This window comes from Eumetopias jubatus, unplaced genomic scaffold, assembly GCF_037043125.1.
Source record: "Eumetopias jubatus isolate StellerSeaLion01/CBP00866 unplaced genomic scaffold, mEumJub1_p1.0 scaffold_7, whole genome shotgun sequence".
In the NCBI taxonomy this organism is placed as follows: Eukaryota; Metazoa; Chordata; class Mammalia; order Carnivora; family Otariidae; genus Eumetopias; species Eumetopias jubatus.
The window spans coordinates 113,711,055-113,736,168 of NW_028274813.1; the positions used below are offsets into that span (position 1 = coordinate 113,711,055).

At 56.4% G+C, this 25,114-nt stretch overlaps 2 protein-coding genes across 2 annotated transcripts; both read left to right on the forward strand.

Moving 5' to 3' along the window:
* Positions 1 to 548: 548 nt before the first annotated feature.
* Positions 549 to 16,821, forward strand: LMAN1L (lectin, mannose binding 1 like). The gene is given in 16 exon segments (XM_028100068.2): positions 549 to 4,827; positions 7,745 to 7,899; positions 8,013 to 8,120; positions 8,207 to 8,265; positions 9,609 to 9,708; positions 10,054 to 10,174; positions 11,006 to 11,064; positions 11,650 to 11,782; positions 12,081 to 12,232; positions 12,906 to 12,949; positions 13,281 to 13,394; positions 14,765 to 14,888; positions 15,502 to 15,549; positions 15,552 to 15,646; positions 16,691 to 16,734; positions 16,737 to 16,821. Coding segments are annotated over 16 exon segments (1,611 nt in total). The 5' UTR covers positions 549 to 4,655; the 3' UTR covers positions 16,820 to 16,821.
* Positions 16,822 to 17,772: 951 nt separating this feature from the next.
* Positions 17,773 to 22,275, forward strand: CPLX3 (complexin 3). Its single transcript, XM_028100067.2, has 3 exons — positions 17,773 to 18,052; positions 19,201 to 19,288; positions 21,113 to 22,275. The coding sequence occupies exons 1-3, from the start codon at positions 17,889 to 17,891 to the stop codon at positions 21,332 to 21,334; spliced, it is 474 nt and encodes a 157-aa protein (XP_027955868.1). The 5' UTR covers positions 17,773 to 17,888; the 3' UTR covers positions 21,335 to 22,275.
* Positions 22,276 to 25,114: the final 2,839 nt, after the last annotated feature.

Here is a 25,114-nt window from a genome sequence, read left to right on the forward strand (position 1 = left end):
ATGAGCAAAACAGACCTTGTGGAGTTTCCAGGTGGGAGGACAATCACACAGACAACCACAGACTGATAAGTGCTATGGAAAAAACGTGTATGACGTAGGAATCGGATCTTGTCTGTAGGTCAGGGAGGGCTTCCTGTAAGAGGCAGCATGTTAAGCTGAGATCAGAAGGGTGAACAGGAGGTGGGGGTGGGCAGCAGCATTCCAGGAAGAGATGCTTGGACTGGAGGGAGGGCAGCTTGTCCCAGGGTCTCTGGAAAGATGGTGAAGCTATGCAGGGAGCCTTGATGTGGAGAGAGGAGGCTGGAGCAAGGGTTGGCTTTTGTCACCCTGAGAGCCATGGGGAGCCGGTGACAGGTTCTGAGCAGGAAGGTATCTTTGAAACAATCAATCACCCAGGCTATTGGTGGAGAAGTTCCAGGGAGCACAGGGAGGACTGATCAGTGTAAGAGAGGATGGTGGGAGTGGACAGCCTCCAGAGGGATGGGAGAAGCAGCTGAGTGAGCTTGCCAATGGCTTCATGATGTAGGTGGGGGGGGGGGGGGCACGGAGGCAGCGCAACCCCTGAGAAGCAGAATGGCTCGGGGGGTGGGCACCAGGAGACTCCTGTTCAGCACACATCATGAGTTCTATTAAGGGCGTGCTGAGTCTTAGGTGTGCCTTTGAACTGCCAAGAGGTGATGAGTAAGTTGTTGGAACCCAGAGGCTGGAGCGGGGAATCTGAGATATCAGTGTGTGGCTCAGATTGGAAGCCATGGCCAAGGAGGCGGTCACTTTGGGAGGACGTGCAGAAGAGAAGAGGGCCCAGGACCATGCTGGGGAGAGCACTTCACGTTCAAAGGCCAAGGAGAGGAGGCTGACCAGGCAAGGTACAGAGAGGGAGGTGGCAGACTGCCCTGCGGCAGAGGTGAGAGACAAGCCAGCCGGTCCCTCCTTCCCAGAAGACCGGAGCCTGCCCCTGGGGTTGGTGACTTCAGCAAAACCTGAGTTTGCGGGGTGTGCAGATTCCAGGCCTGGCTCGGGGGTGTGAGCTCTGCCGGAAGGCTGCCAGTCTTGGGAGATTGTAAGAGCTGTGAGACGTGGAAAGAAGACGAGTTAGGAGATTTGAAGGCGGCAGAGGCATGAGCAAGTCTGATGCCAAAGGGAAGGACGTTTACCTGCAGGCCGGATCCACGTGCTGAGGGGGCAGGAAAGACAGAGGTGCAGGAATGGCAGTGATCGCAGGGGGAGCCTTCCTTAGAGCAGGAGGGGTGGCTGGACGCCCGCCGGAGCACAGGGGGTGTGCCTGCAGTGGGAGCCAGCACCCAGGGAGGAAGCCACTGGCTGCGCCTCAGTGACGGTCACAGTCAGACGCGGGGTGTGTGGCAGGGAGCTCTGATTTAGTTTGCTGATATCCATGGTGTACTCTCACTGTGGCCAATGTCATGCTACCAGCCTGACTTCACTGGCAGGGCATTTTGACAATTGGCTGGGCTTCAGAACCCTGCAATGGTGCGTGGCCGTGGGACCGGGAGAGAAGGGGAGAGAAGGGGCGGGGGCCAGCGGACACGGACCCGCAGGCATGCAGGCCCAGGTAGCCAGGTCTTTCCACCTGGTGGCCTGTGAGTCCTCCCCGTTCCTTCCTTCCATTCTCTCACTCGACCTATGGCTTTTTTTTTTTTTTTTAAGATTTTATTTATTTGAGAGAGAGAATGAGAGAGAGAGAGCACGAGAGGGAAGAGGGTCAGAGGGAGAAGCAGGCCCCCCGCCGAGCAGGGAGCCCGATGCGGGACTCGATCCCGGGACTCCAGGATCATGACCTGAGCCGAAGGCAGTCGCTTAACCAACTGAGCCACCCAAGCGCCCGGCCTATGGCTTTTTCGTTCCCTCCTTTCTTTTCTCATCCTTGGGCCCTGTGCTGGCCGCTGGCTTGGCATAGACAAGCAAGACAGGGTCCTTACCCTCATGGAGCTCATGACTAATGGGGATCCCACTCAGGCTCAACTTGATGCCCAGAAATCTGGCTAGGAGGAGGGAGCAGGAGGCTCTCGGTAGCTTCTCAGACACCCGGAGTTCAGGCAGAGACAGAGAATGAGGTGCTTCTGACAACGGAAGGGCACTGCCTGGGCAAAGGTGCTGAGGTGCCATAGGCTGGTACGGCTGGGCCTCAGGTGCCAATGGGGGGCTTTCAGGAGCAAGCGAGGCTGGAGAGAAAGCAGGGCCCAGACCCCACCCAGCTCTGCAGATCCCATGAGTTTACCTTTGTACAAAGATGACTATAGGAGCAATTGAAGAGTTCAGGACCAAGGAGTGATGTGGTCAGACCTGCATTTTAGAAAAATAATTCTGGCTAGAGTCTGGCCCTGGGGGTGGGAGTGTCCAGAGTGGAGACAGGGAGACAGTGGGGAGGCTGCAGCTGGTCAGGCAGGAGGTGACTGGTGGCGGCCCGGGCTGGTGAAGCCATAGGAGGTGGAGAGGAAAGCAAATACAGTTAACATTGTACCGATCCGAGTGCTCACTATCGGCCAGGCCGTATTCTCAACACACTAGATGTCATCTCATGTACCCCTCCAAACAACTCCTGGAGATACATGCTATTATTCCCCCATTTTACAGATAAAGAAACAGCCTCAGAGATTAGAGGATCAGGTAAGGCAGTCTAAGAGTAGCAAGAGCAGATTGAAGAGCTTGCTCTGGTTTGACCAGGTAGGGGTAGGGGCTGCCACCCCTGAGACCCTAGCCCTGGACAAGGAGATCAGGAGTTTAGTATGGGTGTGTTGTCTGGGGGCCTTTGGGCCATCCAAGTAGAGATGTCCCCTGCAGAGTTAGACATCATTCAGGCCTACAGCTCCAGAAGCCTGGTCGACAGCAGAGGTTTGGGGATCATGAGCACAGCAATGGTGCTGGAGGCCGCGGGTTTGGGCAAACTTGGCCAGGAAGCAGGTGGAAGGTGAGGAGAGGCGCAAGCACAAGGAGCCACAGTGTGAGGGGCCGGGGAGGAACGGCAGGCAGTGGCAAAGGGGCCCCTGAGGGGCCAGGCCCAGGCCACCAGGGCTGGGGGAGATGTTCCGCGGCCTTCCATGTGGCAGAGACAGGTTGAGAAGTGTCCACTAGAAGCAAAGAACAGGGTTGTTGTCAGGCCTTGCCGGAGCTGTTGCCTTGGGGCAGTGAGGGCAGGAGCGAGAAGGACTGCATGGCGGGCGGGGGAGCAGGGCCACACCTATCCACGTGCTGCCCTTCACGGCATGGCCGGGGCCATGAAGGTGAGGCGGACAGTGGGGGGAGGTGGCCTGGGGCTTACTGTTGAGAAATGAAGGTTTCCTTTTAGTGTGTCCTAAAATTTTCCACTTACTGCCTTGATTTTAATTAATTTGTAGAGCTTCAGTAACTTAATCCTACTGGGAACTTACAAAGTACAGTGAAACTTCAACTAGCCAGATTTCTTGGCAAATGAGCCAGCCACTTGGGAAAGTGAACATTTATTTGAGTGAAAATACTTGAAATATAGGACTTCTTTTTTATAACATTTCTAGTATGGAAATAATCCTATAAACATATGCAGTAGAGAGAAGACTCTAATGAACACCCACATCCTCACCATCCAACTTGAACAGCAGCTCCAGACCAATCCTGTGCCCTCCGTGCACCCTTCCCCCGCAACCAAGCTCTGAGCTCTGGGACCCTTGGAAGCAGATCCTAGACATGATATCAATTCATTGGTACAGGTTTCTTTTTTTTTTTTTTAATGTTTTATTTATTTATTCATGAGAGTCAGAGAGAGAGAGAGAGAGGCAGAGGGAGTGGGAGAGGGAGAAGCAGGCTCCCCGCAGAGCAGGGAGCCCGATGCAGGACTCGATCCCAGGACCCTGGGATCATGACCTGAGCCAAAGGCAGACGCTTAACCATCTGAGCCACCCAGGTGCCCGGTACAGGTTCCTTACGTTTCTCTAAAAGACAAAACACTTTTTAAAAAAATGTAACCACAATACCATTATTACTCCTAAGGTCTTTAAACAATACCTCCTTATTTTAATCAAGTATTCATTGTTCAGATTTCCCCCAACAGTCTCATTTTTCCCCCGACAGTTGGTTAAAATTAGACTCGAAACAAGGTCCACACATTGCATTGGTTTGCTCTGCCTGTTAGGACTCCCTTTCTTTTCTTCATGTAATTTATGTGTGGAGGAAACGAGGCTGCTTGGAGGCATGAGTGTTGGCAATGCGGGACTGAGCTGAGCACCCCCGCGGAGCGAGCAGGACAGGGAAGCTGAGGATGACCCGACCGTCCAGATAGTCGGGTCACCTATCTGCAGGAAGGAGGCAGGAGGTGGAGGCCCGTCCTGAGCAAGGGGAGAGGCCAGGGCTGCTGGGGGCCGGGGCCTGTTCTTGTGATCCCTGAGGCCTTACGGCTGATGGAGCTGAGGGAAGGCGGGAAGATGGCCTGAACCCAGGAGCAGGGGCAGAACCAGGTGGGCGAGAGGTCAGGGGCCAGGCTGGAGGTGAGGGAGAGGCCGGGCCTGAGGTCAGGCCTGGAAGGAACAGGATGTCTGTGTCGTGGATGAAGGGAGAGGACAGTGCCAGAAACCAGCTCCTCCCACCCTACCCCCGGTCCCTGGAGCCCCTCCCTGGCCTCCCAGCTACAGCTCCTCCCAGGGGCCCAGACACCAGATCCCTTCGCAATGCTGGTGGTCGGTGGCCCCTTGTTCTGCCTTCTCCTCCTCCTGCTCCTGGGCCCCCAGAGCCCTGAGGGGGCCCAGCCTCCTCAGAGAAGGTTTGAATATAAGCTCAGCTTCAAAGGACCAAGACTGGCGCTGCCTGGGGCTGGAATACCCTTCTGGAGTCATCATGGAGGTGAGGGGCGGGGTAGGGACCTGCTGGAGGGGCTGACGAGCTCTAGGCGGCTGTGACTTGGTGGGGAGCGGGCCTGCCGTACCAGCCGCTGCCCAAGATGGCTTGTCTCCTCCCCCACCCACCACAACCCCACCCCCATCCCCCAGTCTCAGTCTCTCCTCTCTGCCTCTCTCTTTCTCTGCGCTAAGACTTCCCTCTTTTCCTTTTGCCTCTCCTTGGACCCCGTCTTCTTCCTCTGCCTCTTGGACCCATAAGTACACACATGCTTGCTCACATGCTGAGTCTCAGACACACAGACACAAGGCAACTTGGAGCAGCACCCGCCTCCCTCCTCCCTGCTCCTTGCCGCCAGGCCTGTGGGTGTCCTTTGAGAACTGGGGCTGCCTGAAAGGAGGTACCCTCATGGCCAGCTGTTTTGCCAGAGAGGGCACCAGCTCTGCCCTGTGTGTGTGTGTGTGTGTGTGTGTGTGTGTGTGTTGGGTGGAAGCAGGCGTGAGAGCATCTCAGCTTCGGGAACTTCCAAGCCCAGGCCTACAGAGTCTGTCTTCTACTTGATCTCGTTCAAGAGATCAAGAAGTCCCCGACGTGGGACTCAATCTCACAACCCCAAGATCATGACCTGAGCCGAAATCAAGAGTCAGACGCTTAACCCACCCAGGCACCCCTCAAAAAGGCTTTCTGAGGACTTATAAGGACCCAGGCAGTACCGAGGAGCTTAAATTAAGAACGAACAAGATTAAGAGTTAAGGCTGAGGCAGGAGATGAGTCCAGGAACATGGCTTGTCACCAAAACCTGCTGTGCGTTCTGCCCGCCCTTCAGAGTTGGGCCATGGATCTGGTTCAGAGCCACCTAGGAGGCAAAGCAAAGAGAGAAAGCAGACCCATTATGTATTTGTGTCTATAAGAGGGAAGTTCTGAGAAAGGGCATGATTCCTGACTGAGACCAGAACAAATATCCCTTTAAGATGACATGCCTTGTCAGGAGGGTCTTTGGCCCAATCTCCCCTCACAGAGGCACGGGAGGTAAACAAAGGAGGGGGCTGATTCTCACAGCACCAAGCCAGGCCCTGCCTCAGGCCTACAATGGCAGGGCCTGTACAACACTCCCTGTTCTGGGCCCGGTCGAGTCTGGAGTGTCCCAGACCATATAGGGGAGCAGAAGCGCATTCTCCAAGATCACGCAGTGATATGAGTCCTGTCCATTCATTCATTCACTCATCCTTTCATCAGACTTCCACCACCATGCCCCTCTGTGCCCAGCCCAGAGACACAGGGCTGTCAGACTCAAGTAGCCCACAGTTTGGGATGAGGTCTCACGGACAATCCACATAAAGCTGAATGCGTAAGTGTCGTATACAGTGGACAATCTTTGCCTCCTACAGGTCACTTCGGACACAGTGGTGGCCTCTAAGATCCCCCAGGGCATTTGGCCTTACAGCCTTTGAGCCTCCCCGCCCCCGGCCCTGGTCTTGCTGAGCCAACAGCCTGGATTAGCAGTCTCTGGAAAATCCTGGCAAGGCCTGGGTCCCGGGCCAGGTTCCAGGCTGGCAGATCAGAGGGATGGGGAGCCAGCTGGGGTGAGACCTCTGGTCTTTCCCCTGATTCCTGCCAAGCCTGCCTCAGTTTCTCTCCCCTTTCCCTCCTCCTTCCACAGAGGTCTTCCCCTAGCCACAGCCACTGAGAATTCTCACACACATACCCTCCATCCCCCACCCTTTCCTCACAGTCCTGCCAGCCAGTTCCCACCTTTGCTTTCATGCTTTCCTCACCTTGGAATGTCCCCTAGAGCCCCCAGCCTCATTTGGCCACCCTGGAGTCTCTCCAGGCTTCCACAGCCTGGAGTCCTGAACCCCAGCGTGACTGTCCTAGCGAGCACTCGGCTGTGCCCTGTGGTCTTGGGCACCTCATTTTCTTTCACAGGGCGTTTCCTACCTGAGACACGGAAAGGGGGGGGACACAAATCTCTCCTGTGGTGGAAAGAGCTGATGCTTGAACAACGCAGGGGTTGGGGGAGCCAAGCCCACACACAGTAGAAAATTAGGGTATAACTTGTGATGCCCCCAAAACTTAACTGTTAAATAATTTGACCAGAAACCTTACTGATACACAGTCAAGTAACACATATTTTATATATGTGTCATAACACATGTATTATATGTCATAACACATGTATTATATACTGGATTCTTATAATAAGGTAAGCCAGAGAGAAGAGAGTGTTATCAAGAAAATCATAAGGACGAGGGGCACCTGGCTGGCTCAGTCCGTTAATCGCCCGACTCTTGGTTTTGGCTCAGGTCATGATCTCAGGGTCCTGGGATCAAGCTCCACGTTCAGCGCGGAGTCTGCTTGAGATTCTTTCCCCCTCCTTCTCCCTCCCCCTCTGCTCCTCCCCCTGCTCACGCTCGTGCCCTCTCACACTCTCCTTCTAAAATAAATAAATTAAAAAAATCATAAGAGAAAATACGTTTACAGTATCACACTGCATTTATTGAAAACATTTGCGTATAAATGGACCCATGCTGTTTGAAGCTGTGTTGTTCAAGGGTCAGCTGTGCTTTGGAACCAGACAGAGCTGAGTTCCAAACCACTTAGTTCCTTAACTTTTCTGAGCCTCAGTTTCCACATGTGTAAAATGGGGTCTTTTAAAAGCAGGCTGCACAGATTTGTGGTGAGGCTTGTGTGAGAAGGCAGGTAAACCTCCCCCCCCCCATGGATCTGGCATCTGTTGCCCTCCCCTGGCAAAGCCCCCCACCCCGGCTGTGCTGGGGTTCCCGTGTCCAACAGCTGGCCTGTTATTTCCTGGCAGGCCTTGATGTTACCTCCTTCTTCCCCCAGGCCCAGCCCAGGCCAGAGAGAGAATGATGGGGGAAGTGGGGACGGTGGGGCCCCGGGTCTGAACTGCCTTGGTCCACAGATGCCATACTGAGCCTGAAAGAGGTGCGGCTGGCCCCATCCGTGCAGAACCGCAGCGGCGCCGTGTGGAGCAGGGTCCCCGTCCTCCTCTCTGCCTGGGAGGTGGAGGTGCAGATGAGGGTGACCGGGCCGGGGCACCGGGGAGCCCAGGGCGTGGTGAGTGGCCCCAACCAAGGCTGGGCAGAGGGGGTGAGGCAGGGAAACAGGTGGGGAGCCTGAGGTTCCGGTGTCCTGAGGGACCCCTGGGCTGAGCCGCTGGGGACCTGCAGGCCGTGTGGTACACCAGGGGCAGGGGCCAAGTAGGCTCTGTCCTGGAGGGGCCGGCCTCATGGGACGGCATCGGGATCCTCTTTGACTCCTCGGCCCAGGATACCCAGGTAAGTCGTGATCTGCGCCCCCTCCCATCCACACCTCCCATCCTTCCTGTGCCCGCGGCTCAGGCTGCTTGTCCCCTCCCGTGCAGAACAGCACTGCCGTCAGCGTGCTGGCCAGCGATGGGCACACTCACTACGAGCCGCCTGGGTAAGGGCCTGTCTGGACCCTCTCCTGGGCCATGAGGGCCTCAGCAGTTACCCACATCGCCGACTCGTGTCCCTGGCCCAGCCTCTGAGAGCCACCTCCCCCCGCCCTGCCCTGGGCCTCTTGCCCCGGGTTCCCTCCAGCTTGGTCCCAGCTGGGCCTCCTCTGGGGTGGGGGCCAGAGTTTGCTTGCGCTTCCCCGGAACTGCCCCACTGAGTCCTCAATTCATTCAACCTAACAGCGCCCCCTTGGGGGGCGGGGTGTGAAATGACACAGGGCGGAGCCTGTGCTGAGCGCTGTCACTCACAACATCTCGTCTGATCAGCAACACTCTGGAGGAGGGGATTATTAGTCCCAGATTACAGGGAGGACGTTGAGGCCCAGAAAGGTGGAGTGACTTGCCCGAGGTCACACAGCTGTGTGCAGAGCTGAGATTTGAGGCCAGATGGCCCACGCCCTGCCCGTGCGTCAGCTGCCTGCCTGCCAGTGCCTTCCCTTTCTCCTGGGTGACGTGGCTGCCCATCCCACCCCGGGCCCAGCTGCCTCCTCACTGTCTCTTAGCAAACACCCCTTAGCTCATAACAATTAGAGTAATTGCTAGCGTTTATGGAGCCGACCTTACCGGTATGCCAGGCACAGCGCCAAGCACTTTGCACTCACTGTCTTAGTTATAACATAACAATGTTATGAGGTAGTTTCAATTATTATCCTCATTTTAAAGATGGGGCAACTCGGGTCTGGAAGGATGTGGTAATTTGCCCAAGGTCCCACGGGCTGCTCTTCGGAGCTGTGGCTTCTCCCTGCTCTGTGTCGCCTCCCTCCTGGCCGAAGGCCGCAGCGACTGCGCTGGTCTGTGTGCCTGTGTGCCCGGAGACACTCGGGTGAGTGTCTCGGCCCACAGACCTCGGCTCGTGCTGCCCGTCCTGAGTCTGTCCTGCTGCTTCGAGCTTGGAGAAGCCTTTCCAGAGGCGCAGGGGCACATGGAGGTTAAGGGAGGGGCAGTGGGAGGATGCGGTGGGTCTGGGGGACTGAGGGCAGAACTCCACTGCTGGTCCAGGCTCTGTCCCCCGAGAGAAAAGTCACAGGAAGGCCTTGGCCTCTTCTGTAAACCCCGAGTCCCAGCACTCTGCTAGGCAAGGCTTGCTTTCCCACTCCTCTCTCTCCCGCTAAAGAAGCGGACTACAGCAAGGGAGACTCAAACTAGACCACAGGGACCTGTCCCGTCCTGGGTCACCCAGTGGGGAGGGTGGGGGTGCCGCAGGCCCACGCAGAACGGCCTCTGGGACCGCCCCCACCGGCCCGGCCTTGGGTCCTGTGCGGCCAGGCTGGATTCCTAGTGCCCACAGGGACAGAGCCAGCGGGGTGCTGGGCTCCTGCCACCGGGACTCCCACAACCTGCCGTACCCCTTCAGAGCACGGATCACCTACTGGGGGCAGAGGCTGCGCGTGAGTAGCCCCTCCTGCTTTTGCAGTTTCTCTGGGCAGGGAGGGGCAGACCATAGGGCTCAGAGCTACAGAGTTGCTGTGTGAGCACCCATGATCCCAACGGCATCCCTGGCACATACGGGCGGCGCTCTCGTGCGACCCTCCTCCCTGCACAGATTGCTAACCCCCAGAGAATATACTTAGGAGGGCTAGCGCGAGACCAGGTAAGCGTGCCATTCTCACACCGGGCCCTGAGGCCACCTTTACAACCAGGGGAGTCAGTGACTCAGAGGTGGGGATGATGCTGGGGTCAGGGGAGAGGAGGGGGTTCCACGCACAAGGGGCTCAGTCCTCTGTGCCCCTCAGGTGTCTTTGAACAGCGGCCTCACTCCCAACGACCTAGATGAGGTCTGCATTGACACGGGGCCCCTGCTTTTGGCTCCTGGAGGTTTCTTTGGGGTCTCGGCAGCCACCAGCACCCTGGCAGGTGAGGACCTTCTGGACCTTCTAAGAGCAGAGGAGTGATACCTAATGACCCATGACCCACCCTGAGCACACCTTCTAAAGAGCTCTGGGTTGGGTGTGGGCCAGCCACTTCCCCTCTACGTGGCCTGGGGAGTCAAGCACGAGCCCTCTCGGGGCCTCTGTTACCATCGGGGAAGCTCATGTCTGCCTTCCAGAGTTGCTGAAAGTCTCAAATAGGATAAAGCACAAGAAGTCTTTAATCCAGTGATGGCCCCATAGGTGCCCCTAGCTGGGAACTCTGGGGCAAGCGGAAGAGGGACAGCCATGAGGGACATTTAGGGAACTGGAACAACCAGATATAACATAATGAAGAGTCCACGGAGGGACCCACAGCTGGAAAGCAGGGTGCAATCTGAGAGTGGGAGCTCCTGAAGGCTAGGACTTTGGTCTTTAGACTCTAGACACTAGGGAGCCATGGGAGGTTTCTGAGGAGGAGAGTGACATGATCGGAACCATGCTGAGAGGCAGTCATTGCATGGTTGCTTCTACCAGTAGCAGCCATGCTCTGGGTCCTGAGGGTGTCACCCAGTCTGTTGCCCTGGCTCTAGCCACTCACCGTGGCCCACCTTTGGCTCTGTGTGTGGGTCAACCCTCACAGTCCCCTCATCTGCTTGTCTGACCCTCACACGTTTCTTATGAAGTGAGCAAGACGAGGGATAGAGCTGCCCAAAGTCACCCAGATGTCCTGCCTGCCTGGAATATAATGGAGCCGGGGGGGGGGGGGGCGTGCTGAGTAAGTGGGCAACTGGATGGAGGGGGGCATCTTACCTTCCCTTCTCTCCCCCCTTTCCAGATGACCATGACATCCTGTCCTTCCTGACCTTCAGTCTGAGTGAGCCGGGTCTGAAGGTGATGCCAGCCCTGGGCCGGCCTTCAGGGGAGAGACAGCCCAGGGACCCCTCCCCGCCCCAGATGCTTCTGCTCACGTCACGTGCAGTCAGTCCTATCGTCCCAGCCTTTATCTCTACAGCTACCTATCTCTCTGGGCTCTGCTCAGGCCAGGCCTTGTTCTGGGCAGTGCTGGGGGCCAGAGGTGACCTAGAGCTAGGCCCTGTCCCGAAGCATCTCCCCAGCTGACTGGGGGCTGCGGGAGCACAGAAGAAGGGCCCTGACTGGCCAGGGGGAGCAGGGAAGGCCACCTGGAAGAGACGAGCTTGAAAGGGCCAAGCGAGGTAGCTGAGAGGAGGAGCAGCGGGGACAAAGGTCTGAGTCCTGAGAGAGCTGGGGGGCTGGGGCAGCAGCAGGAGGGAAGGGTGTGGGGATTGGCAGCAGCGGGGCTGAAACCGCAGGGCCTGGGGGCTGAGCTGAGGGAGCCCCAGCTGGGGTGCTCCAGGAGGAGGGTTGGAGGCCCTGTGGGAAAGCTCCCCTCACCTGCAGATCTCCCATGGGTTTCAGGCCTGAGTTTTATCTTCTTTTTCCAGCCTCCCCCCACCCCACCCCCCGCCCCCAGCCTTTCTGGAGATGGAGGAGCTCCGGCTGGTGAGGCAGCTGGAAGGGCTTCAGGCAAAGCTGGCCCTGGGCCCCAGGAAGGATGCGATTCCACAGCCGAGCTCCAAAGTCCAGGAAGAGGGTAAGGACCCAGGGAGCAGGCAGGTGGGGCAGGGGCCCATTTGAGTATCACAGGATCCTCTCCCCTTCAAACCAGGAGTCCTCTAACTAATGGGGAGATGAAGGTCTAAGGAGGCCATATCTAGCAGACCCTGGGCCCCAGCTACTCTGTCTTATCCCCACCCCACCACCCAGGCATATCTTTCCAGGGGAGTCTTGGAGGCAGAAGCCATGCCTTTCTGCTCCCCCTCTCCCCAAAAGATAGGATCTGCGATCTCACTGCAGTTGGCTGCGTGTCCCAGCTCTGCCCCAATCTCCAGGGGAAAGAAGCTTTGGCCTGGAGGAGATGCTGGGCAGACACCGCCAAATCCTGCAAGCTCTCCAGGGTCTGTCCAAACAATTGGCCCAGGCTGAGAGGCAATGGAAGAAACAGCTGGGGTCCCCAGGCCACGCCAGGCCTATGGGAGCCTGGGTGAGTGGCCCCTGGGGCACCCAAGACCCTGCCTGCAGGCCTGGAAAAGCAAGCTCCCTCAGGCACTGGGTCCCTGGCACCAGTGGGCTCCCTCTGTCCAGAAAGAGGAGCAAGCACTATACTTGGGAACTTGTCTCCCCCAAGGTCTGGAGGGAAAGGAGAGCCGGGGTGCAGTGCTGCAGGTGGCAGGATGGGGTGGACCTGCCAGGCAGGGGAGCGTGCGGGAGGGTAGCCCTGCACGAGCACATACCCACGGATCCACGCGGCTGGGGCTGGGGAGAGGAGATGCCAGGTACTTGGACACAGGCTGTAGACAAGTGCCAGAAATAGACTGGGTGCTAATTTGCATGTAGCTCCACATGTGATTTGGTTCACATACGGCTTGCTTAATGCTCAGATGCACCAGAATCCTTGTTTCATCTCCACTGCCATCCCGGCTTCCCCTCCAAGGAGCCGTGCCCCATGGCATGCCCAGCCTGGGGCCTGAGAGCTGGACTCAAGATATGAGATGCCGGGCAGAAGAGACCCGTGACTCCTGGGAGCTTTGTTGGGCTCTGGTAGCTCAGGCCCTTCAACTTGTGTCCTCGGGCCAGAGCAGCTGAGGCTGGGTTGCTGGGGGTGGGGGGGAATGGGGCCGCACCCCAAGGCCAGGTCTCTCTGATCCTACTTCCAGGCCCAGAACTCCTCCTGCCAGATTCTATCCCACCCCAGAGAGGGGCGGTCACTTCTCCAGGCCACTCAGCGAGACAGAGGCCCAAGCATTGAGAGTTGTTCAGCACTGGCCCCATCTTGGACTGTGCCCTGGGGGGTAGTAGGTAGGAAAGGACTGGACTTCAAGGGGCAGAACCACTTCTGCAAAGGGCAGAAAGCCCATAAAACTTAGGGGGAGGGGTTTGAGAGGAGGGGGAATCCAGAAGCCCAGCTGGACAGGGGAGAATCTTAGTGTGTCAGATAATGTCTAAACTGACGAGGGGCCAGGCAAGTTGGCAAGGACTTCCAGAAGGAAGAGGGCTACAGCATCCTTGGGGAAGAGGGACTCTGAGAAGAGAGGGGCTGTGCCCTGGGCCCTAGAGAACAGGGCGGCACTCCTGCAGGACTCTGCCAAGGTCAGCGCCCTGCTCCATGGACAGAGGACTCTGCTCCAGGACCTGCAAGAGATGAGGTAAGGGCACCTGCGAGGAGGGGTCCTAGGGGAGGGACAGAGAAGCTCTGCTCCACCCACTTGCTCAGCCTCAAGTTCCTCCATTGGCCCCCTATTCCTTTCCTCACTTCCTGAGCATCTGACACGAAGTCTGGCACATAAGGAGGGGCTGGGGCAGAGTTAGGTTTGTCCAGTTGACCCGAACTTAATTGAATCAAGTTTGAAGTCTGAAATTCCTAGTATAAAAGTAACTCTCCCTGGAAGGGACCCTTCATGAGAGCCCCTATCAGACACCCCACTTGCCCAAGGAGAGTTGATAAATCTGAGCCCTTCTTCAGTGACAGCTCCTGGAAGGAGGGGATTTTTTTTTTTTTAAGATTTTATTTATTTATTAGAGAGAAACAAAGCACAAGCAGGGGGAGCCAGGCAGGAGGAGAGGCAGACCCCCTGTTAAGCAGGGAGCCCCACTCGGGACTTGAAGCAGACCCCCTGTTAAGCAGGGAGCCCCACTCGGGACTTGAAGCAGACCCCCTGTTAAGCAGGGAGCCCCACTCGGGGCTTGATCCCAGGACCCTGGGATCATGACCTGAGCCAAAGGCAGATGCTTAACTGACTGAGCCACCCAGGCGCCCCACAGAGGGGATGTTTTATTTTTTTTTTAATATTTTATTTACTTATTTGAGAGAGAGAGAGTGAGAGAGAGAGCATGAGAGGAGAGAGGGTCAGAGGGAGAAGCAGACCCCCTGCTGAGCAGGGAGCCCGATGTGGGACGCGATCCCGGGACTCCAGGATCATGACCTGAGCTGAAGGCAGTCGCTTAACCAACTGAGCCACCCAGGCGCCCACAGAGGGGATGTTTTAATGGCATTCTTGGAGGAACCATAACCAAGATTGGGCCCAGCTGAAGCGGGGGCAGTACCTGACTTCTTTCTGCCCCCCCTTCAGCCCCCCAACATCCCACTTTAGGCCAAGCCTCGGGAGCTACCTATAGAGCTCTGGAGACAGGGAGGTCATCTTGATGCCACGGAGGAGGAAAGCTCCAGGCTGGATGCTGGATTCTGGGTCCCTCAGCCACATCTAGATGCTTGGGGGTGGGGAGATGGGGAGAGGGAGAAGAACTAAATCCCCTGGGGGCTGGGGATGGAAAGCAGAGCCCAGGGAGCCTAGAGTTGAGACAGACAACTTTAAGGAGAACTTTCTCTGAACTAAAGCTGTCTGAGGATACAGGAAGAAGGTTTGGGGAAAGAAGACCAGCCCCTAAGAAGGGGCCCTATGGATGGTGCCTGTTTCCCACAGGTGCTGCTGTTAGGGATTGCGAGAAATGGTTAGGAGGTTTGGGTGCAACCAGAAGGCATAATGAATCATCTCCCTTGGTTTCCACCCCCCACCAGGGATGCAGCTGCCCACGTGGCCTCAAGAGCCCAGCTCTTCTATCTGCCTGTGGGCACCAAGCATCATTTCTTAGAGCTGGCCCAGATCCTGAGCCTTCTGCAGAAGGACCTTCAGGGCCCACTGGTGAGAGGGAAGGAAGGGGTACCATGAGGACCCCATCCTTGAGGTCCGGGCTCGCCCCCCTTGCTCTAGCACTTCTACATCGTCAGGCCCTCCTGCCCTCGTGCTTCCTCTTGGGACTGCTGGCAGGCACACCCATGTCTGTGTCTGTAACACATATGTGATCTTCTCTCTGCCCTCTCTGCTCTCTGGAGGCTCCCAAAGACTCTCGATGCCAGCAGGGCCCTGGAGACCCTGGGGTCCAACCCCCCTCAGTGACCAGAAGGGAAACGGGAGTACTCAGAGCTCGGTGATAAAGCCCTCCCTTCCCCGTGCCCCATCTTGCTCTTACCTTTGCCCTCACCATCACCTTGTCTTTCACTCTCTACTTCTCTCTTTCTCATCTCTAGAGCCTTCAGAGAGCCCTGATGATCCCAGGCCCTAGGCCTTCCCAGCTGTTCCCACAGATGGAGCCATGGGAGCTAGAGGGGAGATCACATCCAAGTTCCCTGGATGAGAGCCAGGGTGCCCCAAGCCCAGGGAGAGGAAGTAGAGCCCACACATGGCCCAGATCCCAGGTCCTCTTTTTCCTTTTGGGTAAGAAGCTGATCCAGGACTTTAGACTGTCCCCTTTCAGGAAGCAGCAACCAAGAAGCCCCGCCCACCTGGCCGACCCCCAGGGGCCTCCTCATGCCTGCGCCCTCCTCATGCCTGCGGCCCAGCATCTTCTTGTTCTTCCTCCTCATTCAGACTATAGGCTTCTTCTGTTACGTGCACTTCAGGTGGGTCTTCCCATGGGTAAGACATCCTACACCTACCTGGCATCTCTTAATTCTGGGTCATAGCCACTCAATTTGAGAGATGGGGCACTGAAGCCCAGGGGGACTGTGCCTGGTCTACCAGCTGACAAGGAGCAGCATGCAGGCTAGGACCCATTTTTCTGATAGGCTCTACTGACCACCGGCTCAATTGCTGGCCCCGTCTAAGTCCTGCAATCACAGAAATCACTTGCTGGTGTGAGAAACTGATAAGTAACCGATAGTTATGTGGTCAGTGCCATGATGGCAGGAAGCTCAGGGATAATGACAGTACAGGAAAAAAGCACTTGACCCAGCTTGGGACGATCAGGGCATTGACCTGGAAGAGACATTGGATAGGGGTCATCAAGGTAACTAGAAGTTTTCCAGCCTGTCAAGATAAGTAAAGGCCTCAATGCAGAGGAATAGCATAAGAAAAGGCATGGAAACATGAAGAAAGCACAATATTCTGGAGAAAAAGTGGCAAGTTCAGTACTGTCAAAGCAAAGTGTGGGACCAGTTTGTGAAACTGGGCAAAGAGAATTTAAAAGGTGGTAGGAGGTCACTAATTCTGCTTGGTGGGTGTTTGTTGAATGGAAACATTTAGGGATGGAGAGTGTGCTACAGTGCTCAGAAGACAGTCCTTACTGGTGGAATTTCAAGACAAGAAGAATCAGTGTGGTCTGGGGTGGTCCCCGGGGAGAAGTAAAGTGTGCTGAGCTTTAACAGCAGAGTAGAAGAGGGGACAGCCTCCAGGTGAGAACAGCAAAGGTACAAAGTGGAAATGATGACAAGCTTATGCATTATGTAGGCTTGCAATGGTGGCCATAAGGCTGGAGCCACCTGGACAGACCTTGAATGCCAGAGGAAGAATGTTGTCTTGATGGGGCAGGCCAGGGAGCCACAAAAGGTCCTAGAACAGGGGAGGCTGTGGGGGAGAGATGCTAGAGAGGTGAGTGTGGGAGCCTGGTCTCAAGAACCCCAAAAGCAGAAATCCAAGTAACCTTCTTCTCCTTTCCCTGGCAGTAGGCAGGAGCTGGACAAGAGCCTTTGGGACTGTTTGCCCATAGGCAGCCCCCTCTGTGTCCTGCACCACGCATCCCTGGGGCCCTGGGGCTTCTGAGGAGGCAGCCTCTCTCCCCCAGCATGCGTGCATGACTCACCTGAGAACCCTGAAGGAGGTGGGTGGTGTCGAGGGAGTAGAGAGCTTGGCCAGTACCTTCTCCTTCTGGGTGCCCAGCTCCTGCCCACACCTTAACTTTTGGGGAGCTCCAGTCTTATTAAAGGTGATTTACATCTTCCCATGCCCTATGCTTTGATATGCTCATTTACCTTCTGACTTCACCTTAATCTTTCTGAAGGCTTACACCTTTTCTGGACAGATAGCTGGCAGTGGACTCCAAGCAGGCAAGGAGGTCAAGGACTGGCTTGATTGCCAAAAGACCAGATACCCCACAGCTTTGAGCCCTTAGACGATGGAGGGAGAGGAAGTCCCAACTGTGTATAATTCTATCTCCAAATTCACCCAGAACAAAGAGTGGTATCTCCAGGGGTCCTTCCTGGCTCAGTCCAGCCAGCATCACCATGAACAACCCTCTCCCTCTCCACTTCTTGCAACTTTAGGGTTCAGCGGGGCTGGCAAGTGAGGGAGAACTCTGAGGCAACCCATGGAGACATAATAGGGATTCCTGCTTTCTGGTCTCCCTCCCTTTCCCAGCGTCCAGATCTTTGAGCAGCTGCTGGGGCAGCCAGATGGGGAGGATGGGGTAGGGCCCAGGGCTGAATCTTCGCCCCTTGCTGCCACTTGAAACCGCCCCCTGAAAACCTGGCTCTCAGCGACCTTGGAGAGGAGGGGGTGGAGGAAGAGTAGGGAGCAGGGCTCCAGGTGCATCAGTGCAGCCCCTTTCCCTGGAGAACGACCCCACCCCCGCAGGCCCTAATCCGTTGTCAGCAATGCCCAGGCGGAGCTTGGCGTGGAAGGAGGCACGTGGGGGAGGCGGGAGTGCGGAGCGGGCACGTGGTCCAGCCTCCTCAGCCCCGTGCATGCCCCCCGCCCCCCGTGAGGAGGGGTTTGGGGAGGTGGGGGCGGGCCTGGGCGGGGGCGGGCAGCGGGAGGCTCAGAGCGTGGGGCGCTGGCCCGCGGCAGGAGCTGTCCGCGAGACCTAGTGCTGAAGTAGGTGCGGACGTGCCTGGCTCCCGGAGCCCGGTGCCAGGGCCAGCGAAGACCATGGCGTTCATGGTGAAGACTATGGTGGGCGGCCAGCTGAAGAACCTCACCGGGAGCCTGGGGGGCGGCGATGACAAGGGGAACGGGGACAAATCGGCGGCCGAAACGCAGGGCATGAGCCGAGAAGAGTATGAGGAGTATCAGAAGCAACTGGTGGAAGAGAAGTGAGTGGGATCCTTTCCTGCCTCCAACGACCTTCCCCCACCCCCTCCAGCCACCTGGCCCACCACTAGGGCGATTTCAGACCCCGAGTCTCCTTACCTTACTTTTTTAGACGCGGTAAGAAGCTGGGATCTGCTTTCTAGGCTGACCCCTGATCCACCCCATCTCAAACCCAGGACCCCGTCCCAGCTTCGCACTCTGGGCCCAGAGGGAGTGGGGGCAGGGACAGGAGGGACCTGGGATGGGGTGGGGGCACGTGCATTTCTGACGAAACAAGTAATCCCTTAATCCGATCTGGTCCTAGCCGTCTGCATCTTCCAACTGCAGCTCCTTTGAGCCTGAGGTTCTGAGAAAAGCGATGCAGCTGAGGGGTCTCAGAGTCACAGAGACAGATCTTGAGATGGGGCACTCATAGATATTGAGCCTCAATGTCTACTTGTGTGCAGGCAGTGCTGGGACAGAAAGGCAGCTGGGGCTGGACTCCAGAGCTAGGCTGCTTAGTTGGGTTCAGATCCAGGTTTTTCTTCTTTTTAGCTGGGTGATTTTAAACTGGTTACTTAAAACCTGTCTGTGCCTCAGTTTCCTCTTCTGTAAAATGGGGATGCTAACCATAAAACATGCCTTATATATTTAGAAGGATTAAATTATTAAACGCATGTAAACTGCATAGCACAGTGCCCGGCACACGGTGTATCATTAAATATTAGCTATTATTTCACTTAATCCTGATAATAGTTTTGTGAGTTGCAAAAGAGGGAAATAACTGACATACCCAGAGTAGCGGTGCAGCCAGGACGCAAACCCAAGTCTGTCCCCACACGACACAATCTGTCAGGAAGGGAAAAGACAGACGGAGTTAAGAGGCCGCGAGGGACACATATTAGGGTCTGCAGAGCGAGCCAGACAGGCTGACGCTCCCGCCCCGATAGTCCAGTGGCAGGTACAGGGACAGCAAAGGGCCGCGATGATGGGGGGGAGGCAGCACAGACTAACCGAGGCCGCCAGGTCGGAGCACCCTCGCGACACACAGGCGAGCCCGGCGGGAGCGAAGCTGTTCGCGCCCCGGGACGCGGAGACCCCGCCCCCTTTCCTCGCAGACCCCGCCCATTCTCTCAGCCCTTGAGATGACTCCGCCCCGGTGCTCCCGCAGGATGGAGCGGGACGCGCAGTTCACGCAGAGGAAGGCGGAGCGGGCCACGCTGCGGAGCCACTTCCGAGATAAATATCGGCTGCCCAAGGTAAGCTTAGGAGTGGGCTGGTAGGCACATCGGGACCCAGAGCCTGGAGCTCCCCACTCTTTCACCGGACTCCGGGCTCCGCAACTCTCAGCTCCTAAAACTCACGGAGTTCTTGGTTGGATCCTTCGTTCTCTGACTCGGAGGCCAAGTCTTGGTGCTGAAGCCTTCCCAAGACTGATAGCTTTGTGTTTCTGGAGCCAGTTCAGACCCCTTCTCTCCCCCCACGTCCCCCTCCCCCAAACCCCAATCAGGCCCAGGCCGGTGAAGAAGTGGAAGGCAGTAGATTTTACCACAAGGTTGACTACACTCGGAGCTCCTGCACACCCAGGGACGGCAGGGTCGGGTAGAGAATGCAGCACCCACTGTGTGCCAGGCACTTGGCCTTCATGCCCTCATGTAACCCCTCAATAATTCTTCCAGGTAGCTATCACCCACACTACAAATAAGGAAACTAAGACTCAGAGAGATTAAGGAACTTGACAAGGCCACACAGCCAGCTAGTGTTGGAGCGGGGTCAGAGCTCAAGCCTGTGAATGTGGAACCTCAGCTTGCTGTAGGACCCTGGATGCCTTCCAGGGTATGGAGTCCATCTGCAGAGAGCAAAATGCCCATTGGTTGGTCAACAGCCAGGAAGATGTCTCCCATAGGCACTATAGCACTAGATGGGCATGTAAGTGTTGCCTAACGAGGGAACTGAGGCACAAGGTACTCCCAGTGCCCAGAATCTTCCACTTGAATCGGAAGATCAGACGTGTGAACATCACATTCATTCATTCAACAAATGTTTACTAATCCCTTGGCTGCCTCTGACTCTCCACAGGGCACCAGTCTGTCAGCGGGAAAACCAGCCCAGAAAGCAGGGAAAGCTATTGAGTTAAACCCAGCTAGGAATGGAGTCATTGCTCAAATGCTTGCACTAAGCACAACTCCCATCATCAGGGAACTCTGAGTCTAATGAAAAAGGGAAGACTTGGCTGTAACTGAGTAGGACATAAAGTGGGAAGCACCAGGGTCCCCAAAGGGATAGAGAAATGCGACAACAACCAGTAGGTGTTGTGCAAAGAGATCACAGATGTTGGAATCCATGATGTAGGTTTATTTTTTTAATATTTTATTTACTTATTTGAGAGAGAGAGAGTGCGCACAAGTGGGGGGAGGGGCAGAGGGAGAGAGAGAAGCAGACTCCCCACTGAGCAGGGAGCCTGACACGGGACTTGATCCCAGGACCCCGGGACCATGACCTGAGCCGAAGGCAGACGCTTAACCAACTGAACCACCCAGGTGTCCCCATGATGTAGGTTTAAAACAAGTGCCACTGCTTCCTAGTTGTGTGACTTCCACAAGTTACTTACTTAAATTGAGTAATTTACTTACTTAAACTGAGCCTCAATTTCCTTATTTGTAAAATAGAAATAAGAATACCTAACTCACAGGGATATTTTGAATGTCAGCCATAGAGTAGGCACTTGATAAATGGTATCCGTCACTGTGATCCCCACACCCTCCAGCATAGGTAATGACAGCCAGCCTATGACTTAGCTGGCTGTGACAGTTTGACTCCTAAGCATTTTCATTTTGCTTTATTCACTATGCTGGCGTCTTCAGTATCTCAGAGTGAAGTTAGGTGGTATAAAAGTGCAAGGTCTCCATGTCCAAGTGTCAAAAGCTTGATCCTGGGATGTGGGGGTGGGGGCTGAATTACTGGAACATATGGCTCAAGAATCTAAGGGCTGGGAGCCCAGTCCAGGCCTCCTCTCTGTCCCTTCAACTCTGGGTCTTCCTGGGCCTCCAGCCCCACTCCACCTCCTCCCCTCTTCCCTTCAGAACGAGACAGATGAGAGCCAGATTCAGATGGCAGGTGGAGACGTGGAGCTGCCCCGGGAGCTGGCCAAGATGATTGAGGAGGACACAGAGGAGGAGGAGAGGGCCTCCGTCCTTGGGCAGTTGGCCAGTCTCCCTGGCTTGGACCTCGGCTCACTCAAGGACAAGGCCCAGGCCACATTGGGGGACCTCAAGCAATCAGCTGAGAAGTGCCACATCATGTGACTACTTCCCCTGGGGTTACCCACTGGGGTGACCAGGGGGCTGGGCCCACATGAGGGCTAAGAGCATGTCTCAATGTCCAGGGACCCACACCCCATCTTAGTTTTGTTTCCCCCTCTCCCATGTTAGCTCAGGACCCTTCTCATCCATGGCCCAAACCTGCCTTCTGGTCTCTCCCTCTCCCCTGGGATCAGAGTCCCCATTCCTCACCCTTTCCCTCAGGACCCACCCTCTCTACTCAGCCTGGAGAAGCCTCCTAAGATTGTAGGAATAGGCCCATCCCTCTCCGGCCATGGCCCCAAGCTCCTGCACACAGGAGCACCCACAGAGAGACACATAGAGGGACATGGAAACCATGGCGTGTGCGGAAGCATGTACCACAGACACATCCTGGCAAACACACACACACACACACACACACACACACACACACACACACACACATGCGCGCGCGCGCCAGCCCCTCTAGACACCAACACTCAGACATGCTTAGAGGGGTCTTTGGGCAGACACCTTCAGTAGATCAGAAGCCCAACTTTGAGCCTCCACGTTCATTTTCCTTGAAAGCCACTGCTCTTTCTGGGCCTCACTGCATCATCTCTAAAATGGGGGTGGACCGGGTAATTTCTAAGACTCTTTCTGGCTTCGCCTCCCTGGATCTCAGAGCCCACCCTGCACTCCTCCTTGGGCCGGACAACAGCTGCAGCCAGAGCCTCGAGCGGCTGCCGTTGCACCGTGGGCTCTGGCTCTCGGGAGCCGAGTGATGCTGTGTGAGGGGCCGAGTGCCAAGGATGAAGCTGGCACTGAACGTAGCCCAGGCGGCTCCAGGCCTTCTCTGGACCCAGGCCCAGGCAATTTCTGTTCTGTTCCCGTAGAACTCTCTCTGGATTCCATAGCTGGATCTCCTGTCAGCTCTGTGAAAAATAAAAATTTGAAATGATGTACCTTTCCTCCCACTTCTTATAGACCTCCAGGAATCCTGGAGTTTGCAGCCCCACAACCCTCTTCACCCATAGCTTCATAGCAATGCCAGCCTCTATTAGATGTTCAAGCTCTACCCTCTTGGGGCCCTGGGCAAGGGCAGGGTGCCCACACTGATCTAGGGCGCCAGGTCCAGCCTGGGGCTGGATGAAACAGGTCTGGGCTTTGAGGAGGGTGTGGCAGCCAGCTGGATGGGGGTGCACATGGACATGGCCGCACCTCCGGGCCATTACTGGGGACCCCAGGAGGGGCTATGGCTCAATCACAGCTGTCTCCAGCACCTACGCCTACCCCCCCTTCTCACCTTGGAGATGGCAGGTATATAACAAAGAGAAGGCAGGGCCACTGCCTTCCAGTCCTGGCATTGCTGTGTGACTTTGAGCAGGTCCCTTTCCCTCTCAGAGCCTGTTTTTCCTGCTGTGAAATGAACTACCCCTTCTCTAAATAACAATGTTTCAAAGGATGACTGTTTGTAAAGCCCTTGACACCCGGTAGACCAATAAATGACAATTGAATCCTTAAAACAAACAAACAAACCCTGAAGAGCCCAAATCTCATCCTACTTACCTGTGGGGGGTCCAGGAAACCAACCCCAAGCAGGCCACCCCAGGGCCCTGAGCAGCGACAAGGTGCAACAGGCTCACCCCAGGTGTCCCTGCCTGGCGCCAGCCTTGGGAAGCTAGCCAAGGTTTACAGACAGTACAGCCATATGAGGGTTTAGTTTCAAGGGCAAAGTTTCCATTAGGCCTCCCTTGTAAAATAAGAACAAGAAACGTAAAACCTCTTCCGTAGGTAACATGGGGAGAAACATGTGGAAGAGAGAGGAGAAAGAAGGAGGAATGAGGAGGGTGAGGACAGGGAGGGACACGGGCCCAGGACGCGGTGGCTTGGGCTGTCGCGCTGAGCCTTCTCTCCCGAGCATCTCCTGGGAAGGGGCCTGGGCCTCTGAGCTGCTTCTAGGCTGCCCCTGGGCAGTCTCTGGACAAAACCCCCTCCTGACCTCGCTGGAGCTGGAGGAGGCCCAAGCTGAAGCCCCAGGCTGGGTGTGTGTCGGGGGAGGTGCGTGGGCCTCCTCAGCTGCGTCAGCAGCAAGGCCCACGTCAGCACGCCACCCTCCAGGGACCTTCTGCCTAATGGGATTGGACAGACCCCTTTTCCCTCGGTGGTTTGCAGGACCCAGAGGGAAAGAGGCAGAGAGGCAGGCCGTGGGGGAGGCTGGAGGTTCAGCACTCACTGAACCCTCACAAAATGAGCTGGTTGGGGCCTGGAGTCAGGGAGTTGGGGGGGGCTGAGCCCCCACACTCGTTTCCTCCTCATGCCTGGGGACCCCAAAAAGCCCTGACCTGTCTGCGTGGCCCTGGGTTGGGGGGAGGAGGCTCTGGCGCAAAAGGGGAATCAGCTCTGGGGCCCAGGCAGAGGTGGGTAAGGAGGACAGGCTGAGGGGTCTCCAGGCTCTGCCGGCCTCTCCCTGCCTCCCTCTCCCTTTCCCTGCTCTCAGGGCTTCTCTGCCAGTCCGTGTCCTTCCCATTTGTGCCTCCCACCCTCTTCTACCCCGTTCCTGGCTCCTACCTGTCCCATACTCACACCTTCAGGTGGGGGGCTGCCTCTGTACCTGCCCCCACTCCCGAGCCCTCAGGGCCCGTCTACGTGACCACTACTCTCTTCCTGGCCGGTTTCTGCTTCCACTTACTCAACAGTCATTTGGTCCGTGACTGGTCACCCCCCTGGTATGATGGGAAGGCCGCAGAGAAAGCCACTTGCCCCCAAACTTCCCTTTTCACAGCAATCAAAATCCTGCCATTAGGACAGGGTAGTTTAGAGTAAGCCATTTACCTCCCTGGGCCTTTTTCCTTCTCCTGTTTTTCTTCCCTCCTCCTTTCCCCTTTCTCATGCTTGCAGGCAGTCTGAGGATACAGGAGATGTTGAAAGGGGACGAGACAGCCCCTGTGTCCTGAACCCCTCCACCCTTTCAGGAGGAGAGGGATGGCAAAGATGGCCGGCCTGCTCCCCTCACCCCACCCCCGTTCTCTAGCCTCGTAATATGGGCAATTTCAGGAAGATTGGTGAGCCCTGACCTACTCTAGTTTCCTTCTTGTGCCTTCTACCTACCCAGACAGCTCAGGCCTGGTTCTCAGAGGGAGAGGGGTACAGAGAGAGAAGCAGTGACTTTCCAGAGGCCAGCTGGTCCCCAGGGAGGAGTTGGGAGGGGGATGGGGTTTGGAGTTCAGAGGACCTCCCCTTCCCCCATTGGCCAGATGCTACCTCCTCAGACATGGAGCGCCCCAACACTCCCCTCTCCCCCTGCCCCGGCAGGCCCTGGGGACATCTGGGGGAATGTTTGTTCGCTGAGCCTGAGATGCTGGCGGGTGCCTATTGACCCGGGTGACGCCTGAGGCTGGGTTGGGAGGCGGGGAGCTGTTCAAGGGGAGTGGAAGGGGACCACAGAGCCTGCTGTCCTGCCTCTAACCCTGTGCCTGCCAAGCACAACTGTTCCCAGAATCCTGCGGGGCAAGGCTCAGGGAGAGCTGGGGAGCCAGGGTGGGCTGATCTGGGGGAGCAGTGGCGCTGAGGCTGCCTCAGCCTTATTCAGCAGGAACCATGCCTATGTGGGTGCGTGTGTGATCATGAGTGTGAGTCCATGTGGGGTCTGCGTGGGTCTGTGAACCTGAACGTGGCTTTGGTGTTTCTGTACATCTGCTGCCCGTGGCCTGTGTCTGTGGGATTTCAAGTGTGGGGATGAGTTACTCTGGAGAAAGCGATGTGCCCCTTCCCGTCATGTCCCAGCCTCAGGGTTGGGCCATC